At 41.1% G+C, this 12,880-nt stretch overlaps 1 protein-coding gene and 1 pseudogene across 1 annotated transcript in view; both read right to left on the bottom strand.

Moving 5' to 3' along the window:
• Positions 1–215: 215 nt before the first annotated feature.
• The window catches only part of col6a3 (collagen, type VI, alpha 3), a 75,401-nt gene continuing 62,736 nt past the window's right edge, over positions 216–12,880 (bottom strand). Inside the window, exons 28-43 of the mRNA XM_088353493.1 lie at positions 12,259–12,294; positions 11,962–12,024; positions 11,665–11,727; positions 11,552–11,584; positions 11,432–11,468; positions 10,433–10,444; positions 9,865–10,358; positions 9,567–9,669; positions 8,760–9,461; positions 7,741–7,846; positions 7,606–7,661; positions 7,201–7,467; positions 5,447–5,527; positions 3,057–3,116; positions 2,792–2,977; positions 216–898 (exon numbers count right to left, since the gene is read on the bottom strand). Coding sequence (XP_088209619.1) covers positions 858–898; positions 2,792–2,977; positions 3,057–3,116; positions 5,447–5,527; positions 7,201–7,467; positions 7,606–7,661; positions 7,741–7,846; positions 8,760–9,461; positions 9,567–9,669; positions 9,865–10,358; positions 10,433–10,444; positions 11,432–11,468; positions 11,552–11,584; positions 11,665–11,727; positions 11,962–12,024; positions 12,259–12,294 — 2,340 coding nt within the window. The 3' untranslated portion in view covers positions 216–857. The remainder of the gene's footprint in view (positions 899–2,791; positions 2,978–3,056; positions 3,117–5,446; positions 5,528–7,200; positions 7,468–7,605; positions 7,662–7,740; positions 7,847–8,759; positions 9,462–9,566; positions 9,670–9,864; positions 10,359–10,432; positions 10,445–11,431; positions 11,469–11,551; positions 11,585–11,664; positions 11,728–11,961; positions 12,025–12,258; positions 12,295–12,880) is intronic.
• LOC148352515 (5S ribosomal RNA) lies at positions 10,760–10,869 on the bottom strand (annotated as a pseudogene).

Below are 12,880 nucleotides of genomic sequence, written 5' to 3'. Positions count from 1 at the left end.
GTTCCGAGCGATCTGCTACCCTTGACCGACGATCACCGGATCGTGGGTGCAAGCCTTTTCCTCCTCCTAAATAAAGCTGAGAAAAAACGAACGCAAGTGGGTCCTGTCTCTGTTTCTGGTCTCTGACAGTACTGGAGAAATTGGCTTTAGAATTCCTTAAAAAGTGCTTGAATTTAGCCATGAAACTGAAGTAAACGACACAATAAAAGACCGACTGAATGGAAATCAATTTTATTGCCACCGCAACAAAGTTCACGATTCACTTTCGGGCGTGTGTCTAAATGGAAAATGTTAAGAAGACCTTATCAACCTCTCGAATGATTTTAGGGACACATAACCAACTTCAAGATTTATTAGAAACTCTTTTTCTAATTTTGTGCTATGGTCGGAATGAAAAACGAGTTTCCATAAATGAAACAAAAACAGCTCAACAAATACATTCTAGCTTAAAATCTCTAGTTTGTTTGAGGCAGTGGACAAAGAAGTGCACTTTACGGTTTTTGTATTCAATATAGAGTGTCAACATCTCGCGTGTTGCACAGTGAAAAATTAAATGCATCTCAATCTACTTTCTTGACCAAATGCACATCGTAACCATCTGCAAAAACAAACATTTGAAGTAGCACCAGTAGATAAAACAAAAACAAGAAAATAACAATTCATGCGGCAACAACGTTGCTTTTCATTTGTGACGGGGACTTTTCTTTTCTTTCTTGAATGACCTGCTTACGAATTTAGGACGGGGTCAAGTCAATTTTCTGTTGAATCCAGTGCAGCGTCCATTCGTACAGGATGACCAGTGTGGATTGTTGTCTTCAAAACACAGGTGAAGGCTGGCCACGGACGCGATCCGTCTCCTATGTGCTCAGCGACGCCATCACGCCTTGCTTGACGGCAGCTGCGATCCGGACAAATGGAGAAAGGTCAGATGGGTTTTGAAGGGACAGTGTGTAACGATTCACCGCTATTGCAATGGGGCTAAAGCGGGAGCTCGAAAGATACTTTTTGGATGAATTCAGAACCTTACTTCCATGTATTCATTGGTTAAGCAAGGAAAAATTTAAACGAGTGACCAGTGTTCATTTTAGCTGTGAAAAGTGAAGGGTCCCGGGGACTGGCATGCTCAAAAATCTATGGGTCCCAACAGAGATCTATGGCTCCCCAAAATATTACTGTTATCGAAGTTGAAATTGTAAATGGGTGACAAATAAATATATTCATTTAGTTTTAATCATCAAATTATTAATTCATTCTCTGCATCAAATTATTGTTGGTAATATACAGGGTTGGGTAGGGTTACTTTAACTCGATTACTTTCAATTACTTTTGGATGACTCCAATACCAAATATGCTAATAAAAGACAAAAGAAACTAAATATGAATCAAATGACAAAATTTTGTGCAGGCTCGGGGAGTAACGGAATACATGGAACGGCAAAAATGATGTTGGCAAGCTGTTTGGATTGATTTTCATTTTGTTTCTGTCGCATTTTGTGTTCGTTTTGCCGGAGATCAAAGAGATCAAAGCCAGGAGAGAAAGCTTACCACGTTTTGTTAGTCATAATTTTATTCATATTTAGTTTCTTTTGTCTTTTACTAGCATATTTGGTATTGGAGTAATCCAAAAGTAATTGAAAGTACTCCAGATAAAGTAACCCTACCCAACCCTGGTAATATAATGATTAAAGGGATAACCACAAACCTGTCTTTTTTTCATTTTCTCCTTTTATACTTCCTTTGTTTCTTAACTTCTTTATACAACATAATCATTCGTAATATAATGCATCAAAGCAAGTGAGCCGTTTGAGATACCGGCTCTCTTGAATGAGTTGAGCCGAAAAAGCCGGTTCTCTAAAAAGAACACAACTCGACAACGGCATGTAGACGAAAACTCGAACCGTGAGACCAAAACAACATCTGCCGGATCTGCCTGACAAAAAGTTCGGAGTGCGGTAAATCTTTGTTTAAAAAAAAATGTAATCGGGTTATAATGACAATTTTGTGTCAAAAAAGTTGCGTCCCGGGGACACACGTTGATTTGAGATGATGCGTCCCCAGCAAAAATGATGCGTCTAAGACGTAGGTACGCGGGCAAACGAAAACACTGAGTGACATGAAACTTTCTGTTAATCCCTGCCAGTTACACCAAAAAAATGAGTCAGCTAGACACACCCGATTGAGCTGAAGAGTGAATGAATGAATGAATGAAAACTCGAACATTAAAATAAAAACAAAACAAAAACAATAACTCAACAACAAAATAATGTTACATAATATGTTCGAAAAGGGGTAGTCAGAAGCAGATGCTTATTTTCCCTACCCCTTCATCTTTCCTATCAAATACACCAATAATAATAACAACAGTAGTAATAATATTAATCATAACAGTTATGGTATAACAATAGCTACAATAACAACAAAGTTAACCATAGTTCTAGACGCACTATTCCCAATCTCTCGTATCACTCATACCCCATTTTCTTCATCTGTATTCCGCCAGTAATGCTTTTTTTTGTATTAAAATTCTAACAAGTGAATAGTTTCCTGGTGGTTCTCACCTTTGGGATTATGAATTTACTACAGCCCCTTAAATTATAATTTCTTGGTGCATGATTTTGTGCGACCATAACAATATTCTGGTTAGTCACATTGTGCTGCTATTATTTTGAACAGCACTGTAGTTTCTGTAGAAATTGCATTGAAACAATCTACCTAGAGACATTTTCCTCCGCAAGAACATTGCGAGTGAGTTTGTTCCCTTTGGTATTACGTGTGAAAATGTGGCGGTTACCTGCTTTCCCACAAGCCTTGGCGCACTGTTCGTGCGTATCGAAGCGATTCTGGTTTCCGCCGCATCCTCCGTACCAGAATCGGGCACAACTCTTGCTAGGCGCGTCATAGTGCCACTTGAGGACAAACTTGGCGCACGTGCCCTCCTCCTTGGGTAGCGAGCAGATATCCACGGCTGTGGAGGATACTGTGGATGAGTCGAAGAGAGGCATTGTGGGAAATTGAAGGTGAAATGTGACATCAGTGGAGATTCTGGGGGCTCTAACCTGGAGCCGGGTGGAGCTCCTCTTGGTCCAATTGTTGTTTCTGAGGCTCAGGATCTGGAACTAAGACCCCCAAAATATTAGAACTGCTTTCATGACACTTTACTTGTTCCAATATTTTTATACTACTGATGTTTCAAGGCACATTATGTAATATTTGATTATTAGATGGCACTGTCTCATGCGAACGAAAACCAGTGCCAAATGAGCACAGCGTAGCAGCAAGATGCAGGACAAACATGGCGGTGACAATTAGGTATGGATCCTGCTATGTACAAAAAATAAAATTCTATCAACTTATGGATATTTATAAAAATTAACATTGGTATGATGGTTCATATAATTTTGCCTATTATTCAAATCAATGTTTTTTTTTTTTTTTTTTTTACCACTAGGAGTCACTATATTAAACACTGTCCTTTTAAGGTCAGAGATGCTCGTTGTGTCACTTACGATCTAACAATCGTAACCCACTTATATTCAGGGCTTTGTATTTGGTGGGACACGCTGCCATCTAATGGTCGAATGCAGCATGTCATCATGAACATCAATGTTGCTCATGCAGACAGTAGCAAATTAGAGAACTCCAAATTTTGTTTATAAAGGCATTTCTCTATTTCAAATTGGGAAGGAACAAATTGGAGACTTCCAGTTTTGTCAAAGAAAATACTTTTGTGAAATCAAAATGAAGTATTTGACAAATTGAAGACCTCCAAGCTTTGTAAAAGAAAGGCATTTTTATTACATTTTCTGGGAGTAACAAATTGGAGACGTTTACATTTTGTAAATTAAAAGTATTTTTCAATTAAGGTTCACACAGTAAAATATAGGTATAGGTATATAGGTAATATAATAAAGGTATTTCTATTATATTTCTGGAAGTAACTCATTCAATACTTCAAAAAATTGAAAACAAAGGTATTTTCCAAATTAAAATTCAGACTGTAACAAATTAAAGACCAGATTATTTTTCATTATAATTTGGGCGGCAACAATTTGGAGACATCCAAATTTTTGTTATAGAACTGTAAGGGAAATTTTGGTCTAAGTGTGCCTTTTTTACTATATTCTATATTTTACACCCAATATATCTTTATACGTTTATATATTTCTGTATTGTACTCAAAACCAGTTAAGTTTTCAAGTTGTTCTCATGAGCAAGCACCTTCAAAGTCAGGACAATAATTGTCTCTAATAAAAAGCTTCAATGGTAGACTATCTGTTATCAAACAGGTATACGGAACTCCCTTGCTAACCGTCTTCAACTCGAAGGCCGCTGGGTATGTTCTGTCCTGGGAGAGTTTGACTCCCAAATTCCAAGCTGAGCTTGCTTCATTTATTATATTTACACGCTATCTAGTGACCAAAATTATACTCTGCATTTCCTGTCTGAACCAATCGGAAACCTTATCGTGTCCTCCAATCAGAATCCACAAGACCGTATAAAAAAGAGGGGCACACCTCAGTTTGAGGAAGTAATTCATTTAAATAGAAGAACACAATTTTTCCTTGTTTCAATGTGTTTGCTTTACTTTAATAAAGAGTTTCTCAAATCATCTGGACATCGTTTTCAACCTGACAAGGACTTTTTTAAAGAAAGCTATTTTTTATTACATCTTATGTAGTGATCAATTGGAGAACCACAAATGTAATTAATGAAATGTATTTTATTAAAATCTAAGCTATAAAAAATGGACACTTACAAATGTTGATTATTATATATATTTGAATATTCTTGCTGTAAAAAAATAAAATCTCCAAAATATTTGGTGGGTAAACAATTTTTGTTTTGGAAGTAGCCTGCATCCTGGAAAACTGTGAGCACCCCCGAGCTAGATGTTAAATTGAAATCTTAAAATATGATTTAATTGTCATGATTAATGATGTGACTCAGCTGTGCCCGCTCTTTTGGCGCCAACTGCCGCTGGTTCTGATTGGCTCCCGATCAGTATTTGAACCCAGTCCTGTCTGTGTCCTGTTGTCAGTCCGTCAACGAACCCGCAAGACGTGGGTTTCGACTCAGTCCTGTTCCTGTTGGTATTTCCTGTCCGGTATTGTTCCCGTTTATTTTGTCCTGTTTAATTATTTTCGATATCCTGTTTCATTATCTTTCTTGTCTGTCCTGTCCTGTCCGTTATCGACCCCATCTGTCCGACATGAACTCAGGCAAATCGTATCGATCTCTTCGTCCTCTGGCTTCCTATCATCTCACGCCAGACTGCTGCCCAACGTGCATGACTCCCCATTTCCCGTAAAATAAAGGCTTGTGTGAGAAACGTCACGCGATTGGGTTCTGATCCTGTTCTGGTTCATGACATTAATTATTGCGTGCATTATTCATTCATATTTAATAATGGAAATCTATCCATCCTAGCAACAAGACTCCTACTCACCTGTTTGTGGTTTGTCCAGTGGGGTGTTTACTGGAGCTGTGATAACCTGGCTACTGATGATTGGTCGCTGTGCTGCTGTTTCTGTCGGTGACACAAAAAAACTGTTTTTCTTTTGCATCGTCTATTTCAGATTTTCAGTATTTGTGTGACTGTACTGATCAATATCTTAAAAATAAACCCTATTAGGGATGGACCTAAAGGACAATTTAGGTCCGAAATCAAAAACCTGAAAATGTATAACGCTTGGCCATAAAAACCCAACACCGAAATTAATTACAAAGGAGAAAACAAAAAACTTTTGCACTGACTTGCTAAAAAGGTTCATGACAAACGAGAAATCACAATTATAATAATAATCAAAGTCCCCTTACACATAGCTTAGTACGTGTTTACGAATTAAAACTGCTCAGCCGTAGTAAGTAAGCTCTGTAGCGTTAGCATTTACATATTAGCCAAAGTATGGCTAGCAGCTAACGAAGCGGAGGGAATGTCTTTTTTTGTATAACCTTGATAAAACTTCCTTTTTGATGGTGTTCTGCATCTCGTTGTGTGCAAAAATAAGCACAAACCCGTCCCTTAGTGAAAGCTAGCTTTGCCAGGCTTGCCTAACCTTAGATGAGGCCTCTTTTTTTCTTTTCTTTTTTTACAGAAAACTTTTTTTCAGTTTTGTATTCATTTTGGCTCAAACAATTTTAGGTGAGTGATAAGTTTATTCTGTTTTTAATACAAGACACTTTCAAAGGAGTTTGCATAGGATACCAGTTCACTATTTTGACTGTGATACCTCACTCTTGTTTGTTACTATTTGCAACGTTTACATCATTGTCACTATTAGCTTATCATGTTGCTGTGCTCTGAATACCAAACGCTATAGGGCAGATCTGCTTTCGTAACCTAGGGAATTTAATGATAATGATTTATACATATACTGTACATTGTTCCAAGGACAGACTGAGGAGATCATTTCTTCCTCATGCCATGAGGCTCTTTAACTCCACCCGGGGGAGTAAAATCCCACATTAAACCCCCACATTTGCATGTTACTCTATTTTTATTACAGTGTGTATTTTCCGTAGTCATATTTAAATACTCGATATCAACACGTTATATTGGGTATTCTTGTATTCTGTATCTTTATTATTTTATTTTCAACACACAGATACTGCTGGAAGTGTGAATTTCCCTACCGAATGAATAAAGTATCTATCTATCTATCTATCTATCTATCTATCTATCTATCTATCTATCTATCTATCTATCTATCTATCTATCTATCTATCTATCTATCTATCTATCTATCTATCTATCTATCTATCTATCATCTATCATCTTTGGTAACTATCTATCATCTTTGGTATCTATGGTATCTCTCTCTCTCTCTCTCTCTCTCTCTCTCTCTCTCTCTATATATATATATATATATATATATATATATATATATATATATATATTAATATATATATATATATTAATATATATATATATATATTAATATATATATATATATATTAATATATATGGGGGGCGCGGCCTCAAGGTGTCTACGTAAGACACATTGGCCTGAAATGGTTCAAACTGGATAAAGTGTGATAGAGTGCTTTAAGATAATAAGATACGCCAAAGCAAGGACAAGTCACAGCAACCAAGCAGTTCAGCACAATATCTGAGAGGCCCTGATCTAACAGTAGGATACTACAGTATATAACTAGCATGATACAAGTATGAAGATGTATTGAGTAAGTATGGGGACTTACTGGTGGTGACAACACCCTTGTGCGTGGCGAGAACATGGCCGTCTGCGCCGTGGCCCGTGACTACGGCGTGGTACGTCTGCCCGCTCTCCAATCGGTCCACGGACAGCTCTGTTGCCGACACGTTGGTCTTGACGGCTAGGGCGTGGTCGCGCAGGCGCGTCACCGTCACTTGGAAATAGACGAAGTTTTTGGGGTCCGGGTTGGTCCAACGTAACTTGAAGCTGTTCTGGGTCACGTTCGAAACGTGAAGTTCTTCTGCATCAGACTCTGAACAAAACATTAAAGTTGGAAAGTGGGACTTCATAAAGAATCACAATATTTTGGCTGTGTATTACGAATGCTCGATATTTGTGCATTATCAAACCGATAATGGCCAAATATATAGTCAATGTTATTGGCTTTTACCTTTGTGCTTTACTGGATGAGATTCTTGCTGTTTTTCATGAAGTTTTGTTTGGCTTCTGTAAATGAAAAGATGGAAAGCATGAAGCCAAAAGCAAAACATTTCAAAGAACAAGAGAGCTAACAAAACTAACTCACTGGGATTGTCGTGTTGGAGTAGTGAAAGGGTTTTTTAGGGGCTGGTCGCTCTGGAACCACTTGCAGTTTTTGGACACTTCGGGGGACATGAAGAAAGCGTTTTCGACTGTAATTGCAAGACACACATAATTAAATAGGGTTACAGGGAGAATACATAAAGTTATGTAACAAATTGTGTAGCAATACAAAGCATGTTAAAAATTCCCGGAACACCTCCTAAGGGAGGCATCCAGGAGCCATCACTAGCAGATGCCCGAGACACCTTAAGTGGATACCCTCTACAAGGTGCAGTAGCAACTCTACACTGAGTTACAGCCGGAAGGTCAACCTTCCGGTGGGGCGGAATACCTCCCAAGGCAGGCATCCCTATCAGATGTTCGAGCCACCTCAACTATTTCCTCTCAACATGGAGGAGTAGTGCTTTTACACTTAGTTCCTCCTGAATGCCCGAACTTCGCAACCTATTTCTAAGGGAGATTCTGGACACCCTGCAAAAGAATCCGGTTGTATCTTCGTTTTTGTTCTTTGTTTACAACCCACAGTTTGTTACCAAAGGTAAGGGTAGGACCTTGATCAACTGGTAAATTGAGGGCCTTGCCTTCCAGCTCCTTCTTCATCATGATGGACCGGCACAGGGTCCTCCTAATGGCAGACGCTGCACTGATCAGTCTGTCTTTCTCCTACTCCATCCTTTCTTAACTTGTAAACGAGGACCCAAAATAAACAACCTCCTCCACCTGGGGCAGGATTTCATCCCTGATTCAGATGGGGTCTGCCACCCTTTTCAGGTTAAGGGTCATGGTCTCGCACTTGGAGGTGCCGGTTTTCACCCAGTATCAATAACCTATATTTTATGTTGACAATTTAAGAGGATAGTGTCATGATAGTCTGTAGTTTGCAATAGTCTTTGATCTGTGCAGCCCTTTGAGACTCTTTGTGATTAAGGGCCTCACAAATAAACATGACTTGACTTGACTAATCTCATCATTGAGCGAAAATATAATAAATCCCAAACTTACTGCTGATGTATTTGGGCAACATCTGGCCAAAGGTGAGCACATGCTTGTCGTAAAACTGCGTGATGACTTCTAGCCTCTTAAAAAAGACGTCGGAAGGCTCGCTTGCCATTTGTGCCAGGACACGGTTGTCTTCGGCGCTCAGCCTGTCGCCGACGCCAAAGATGACCACAAAGTAGCCTCTGCACTTGATCTCGGTAGCCACGCGAACCAAACGTTCCTCGTCCTCTGCCACGCCGCCCGTGATGAAGAGCATCAAAACCTTCCGGGGACGCTGCAGCGGTGCCTTCTCAAACACATTCTCCACGGTCCAGTCCATGGCAGCTGACAGGGAGCGCCCACCTTCCAGTTGGGGTGTCTTGTCCAGCAGGAATTTGACCACGCTCTCTGACGACTTGTGCTCTGTCAGGCCGATGTCCACGTGTACCGGGGACTTGGTCTGGTTGTTGATGAACTGGTAGGGAGCTTGCTGGAGGACGGCCACTCTGGCGTGGTGGGCAGAACTATCCGGACTGGGGGACACTTGAAGATGATCCACCATGTGTGCGATGTAGCGTTTGATTTCGGTGAAGGAGTCGGGATATGTGGTTTCTGAACTGTCAATCAGGAAGCTCATGTCAATGTCCACATCTGTCGTGAAAGATCTACGGTCTCGACCCGGTGATGGAGGGATGTAGTCGCATATTTGGTCTGGGGCGCAGATGTCTACAAAAGAAAAACAGGTAGTGATACCAGAAGAATACTTAACTGTTAGATTAATGCCAACACACTAGAAAAAAGCCATAGAAAGGCTAACACTACATGACTTACCAAAACAGATATGACAGTTCATGACTTTTGTCATGACTGATTCAAACTGGGAGCTTCCTGGGTTGGGCAAGACAATGACCTGGGCCAGTGCCGTGTTGTTCACCTTTCAGAAGGAAAAAAAATCAACAGAGGTAGATAATTGTGAAAAAAATTGGTCGTGAAGAACTTTTATTATTTAGAATTGTCAGCGGATTGTTGGATTGTCACTTGGTTCTATTTTATTTGGCTATGGTAGTCTGGTGATATTTTTTGCCGTATTGCCCACCCCAACTCAAAGTTAACAGGACATCAGCGTTACCTGCAAGGCTCTAGCGAGCGCCCTATCGTCATTCTTGACCAGGAACACGGTGGCGATGCCGGCGTCGTGGAGGCGCATGGCGGCATTGGTTACAGCCTGCGTGTTGCCCACTGAGCCACCAACAAAGAAGACAGCCACCTTCCTCACCAGGAAGCCGCTTCGCACCCTCTTGAAGGTGTTATGCGCCACAAAGCTCATGGCCGTCTCCAGGCTGCGCCGCTTGTTGGTCTGTAGCGTCTGCAGACCCTCTACCCTCCGCAGGAGCTCTCGCTTCTTCACGCCGTCGGCAAAGCGCACTTCGGTTGTCACCTCGCTGTTGTAGAGCGCCAGGGCCACGCGGGCTCCTCTTGGGCAGTTGCTCTCCGACACGGTAATGCCGCGCAGCAGCTGTAAGACCGACTCGCGCATTCCATTGAAGGCTTGACGCCCCACATCGGTAGACGCGTCCAACACGAAGGCCAGCTCGGTCGGGTACAGGGGGCACTCCAGCTTGCCTGAGGAAGTCCATGGACTATCACTCTCTCCTGGTATGAACGCTTTGTTGAAAACGTCGGAGTTTAGTACTTACCGTAGCAGCATGCTGTTGATAAAAGGGACAACGATGAGTGGACCAAGATAAAACAGAAAATGTACAGGCCATGCTTTAATGGTATTTATATCCAAGGCAATATATGGGTATGTTGACATAATGGAAATGGAATATTGCTAGTAGTCTGATTACGTAAAGCTACGTATTAAGGTCTTAGTCCGACTGCGAGTTTTCCGATTGCGATAGTTGGGTTATTTATTTCTTCATTTTATTTGGTACTCTTATGGAAATTCATTTTCATCGACTGTATCTGAGGGAAGTGGGGGTCAGTCAGTGCTGTCGCAGCAGAGCATGCACCAAATAACCGATTTACAGCACCTGGTGTTCCCAGACAGTCTCCCATCCAAGTACTAACCAGGCCCGACCCTGCTTAGCTTCCCGAGAAGGGGCGTTCTTAGGGTGGTATGGCCGTAAACAAGTCTTTCAATCTACGATGACTTGTACATGTATGCGCACAAGATGGCTTATGCAAATGTACAGTTTCACTCATCTGGAATATTTTTATGTTATATATATATATTTGAATCCATCTCAGGGAGGATGCCATTTTGCCACACAGGTTTTTAGGGCCCATATCAGGTTCGCCTTGAAAAACTAGTCTGGTTTTCATCCACCTAATTGAACTTGAAGACACATGCTAGAAAAATCTCAAATGAAAAAAAGAACACATTCATTCGGTTTTTATGCTAAAAGGGGCCTCAAGTATCCTGGAATAAAATTAGCATTTTGAGAAGAGTTTTACAAAAACCAAAGACCACATAAAGGCTCGTTATACATTTTCATTGACGTCACTTCCCATAAACCTTTAACCCTCTTGCATTCCTATAAATTTTTAGAAGCAAAATGTCTACCACCTGTGAGATAAATTCTATGGATTTTGTTGCTTCCCTTGTATTCCCAATTTGAACCAGAATGATGTCATGTTGGTAGGGATTCGCAATAAGAATATCGGAAAGTGTTTAAAAAGATCGAACTTACGACAGTTGTCTCTGATCTTCTTGACGAGGTCGCATTGCTAGAACCAAAACACATGATTTCATTTTTCTAACGTTTTTCTTTTCAGGCTGACCAATTTAGCTTTTGAAAAGTCATACGAACCACCACTCCTGGTCCTCTGGGTCCTTTTTGACCCTATAGCACAATAAAAACAAAATGTCAATGTTCATTTTTGAATGACATCACTCCTGCGGGACGCGGCGAGTGTCGCTTACGTAAGGTCCCGAATAGCCGACTTCTCCTTTCTGTCCCGGAGTTCCGGCATTTCCGGAGACACCCTGACAGGAAATAGATTGCAGCTTGTGATTGTCACCACTGCAAGCTCGCTAATCCTAAAACCCTCTTTGATCTTAAATCCCTAAACCCAGGTCTTATATGACCATTTCAAACTCTTAAGTAGTATGATACCCTCATCCTGAACTGTACTTTGAAACTCCTGATGTCACAAATTAGACCAATAATGAATATTTTGTGGTCGTTAAAGTGTTCTGGGGCACAAAACAGCAGTTTACCCTCTGTCCACGGTTTCCTTGAGGGCCTGGTCCACCTTTGGTTCCTGCGTTACCAGCGTCTCCCTGCAAGGTTGAAGAAAAAAAAAAGACTTTAACGCTTCAACCTAGAGCAGCTGTAGAAACATTTATGATGGTATATAGCGGACGTTTTTTACGTTTCACGATGTGAATCAAAGCGTGGCTGCCACACAAGTATGTTAAACAGTACGGGAACGTCATTTTTGCTGTATAGTTCCACTTAACTATTCTACTTTAGAAATCTGAAAATATCCTTTTCAGACCCAGCATTTTGCTTACCTTTGACCCTGGGAAACCTGGGAAGCCTTCGTCACCCTAGAGATATAAAAGAAAACTGTTAGGATGATGTCCTATTAAATCAGATCATATACAATATGCAGTATTCCCTGTTTTCCTCATCTCATCTCATAGCTGCACTGCTTATCCTCAGTAGGGTCGCGGGGGTGCTGGAGCCCATCCCAGCAATCATCGGGCAGTGGGCAGGGGACACCCTGAACTGGTTGCCAGCCAATCGCAGGGCACACAGGGACAGACAACTCGCTCATTCACACCTAGGGACAATTTGGACCGGTCAATCCACCTGAAATGCATGTCTTTGGAATGTGGGGGGAAACCGGAGTGCCCGGAGGAAACCCACGCAAGCACGGGGAGAACATACAAACTCCGCACAGGTAGGCTGTTAGCTGGATTTGAACCCTCACAGGAGGTTCCCAAGACCTTAGAACTGTGCCGCACACGCGCTGACCACTGCGCCGCAGTACTGCCCTCCCTGTTTTCCTATGCCAAAATATTTTATGGTTCAAAGCACTTAGGGACTTGTAGTACAGAGAAGAAGAATAAACATGAACACCGGCTAATTCATTTATAAATCTATTTTCTATTGGTTGATTTCCCTGGGACA

The sequence above is a fragment of the Urocampus carinirostris genome, chromosome 14, assembly GCF_059441175.1.
Source record: "Urocampus carinirostris isolate Australia breed hairy pipefish chromosome 14, RoL_Ucar_1.0, whole genome shotgun sequence".
NCBI lineage: Eukaryota > Metazoa > Chordata > Actinopteri > Syngnathiformes > Syngnathidae > Urocampus > Urocampus carinirostris.
Note: the sequence above shows the minus strand (reverse complement) of the source record. Positions and strands in the feature narration are given on the sequence as shown.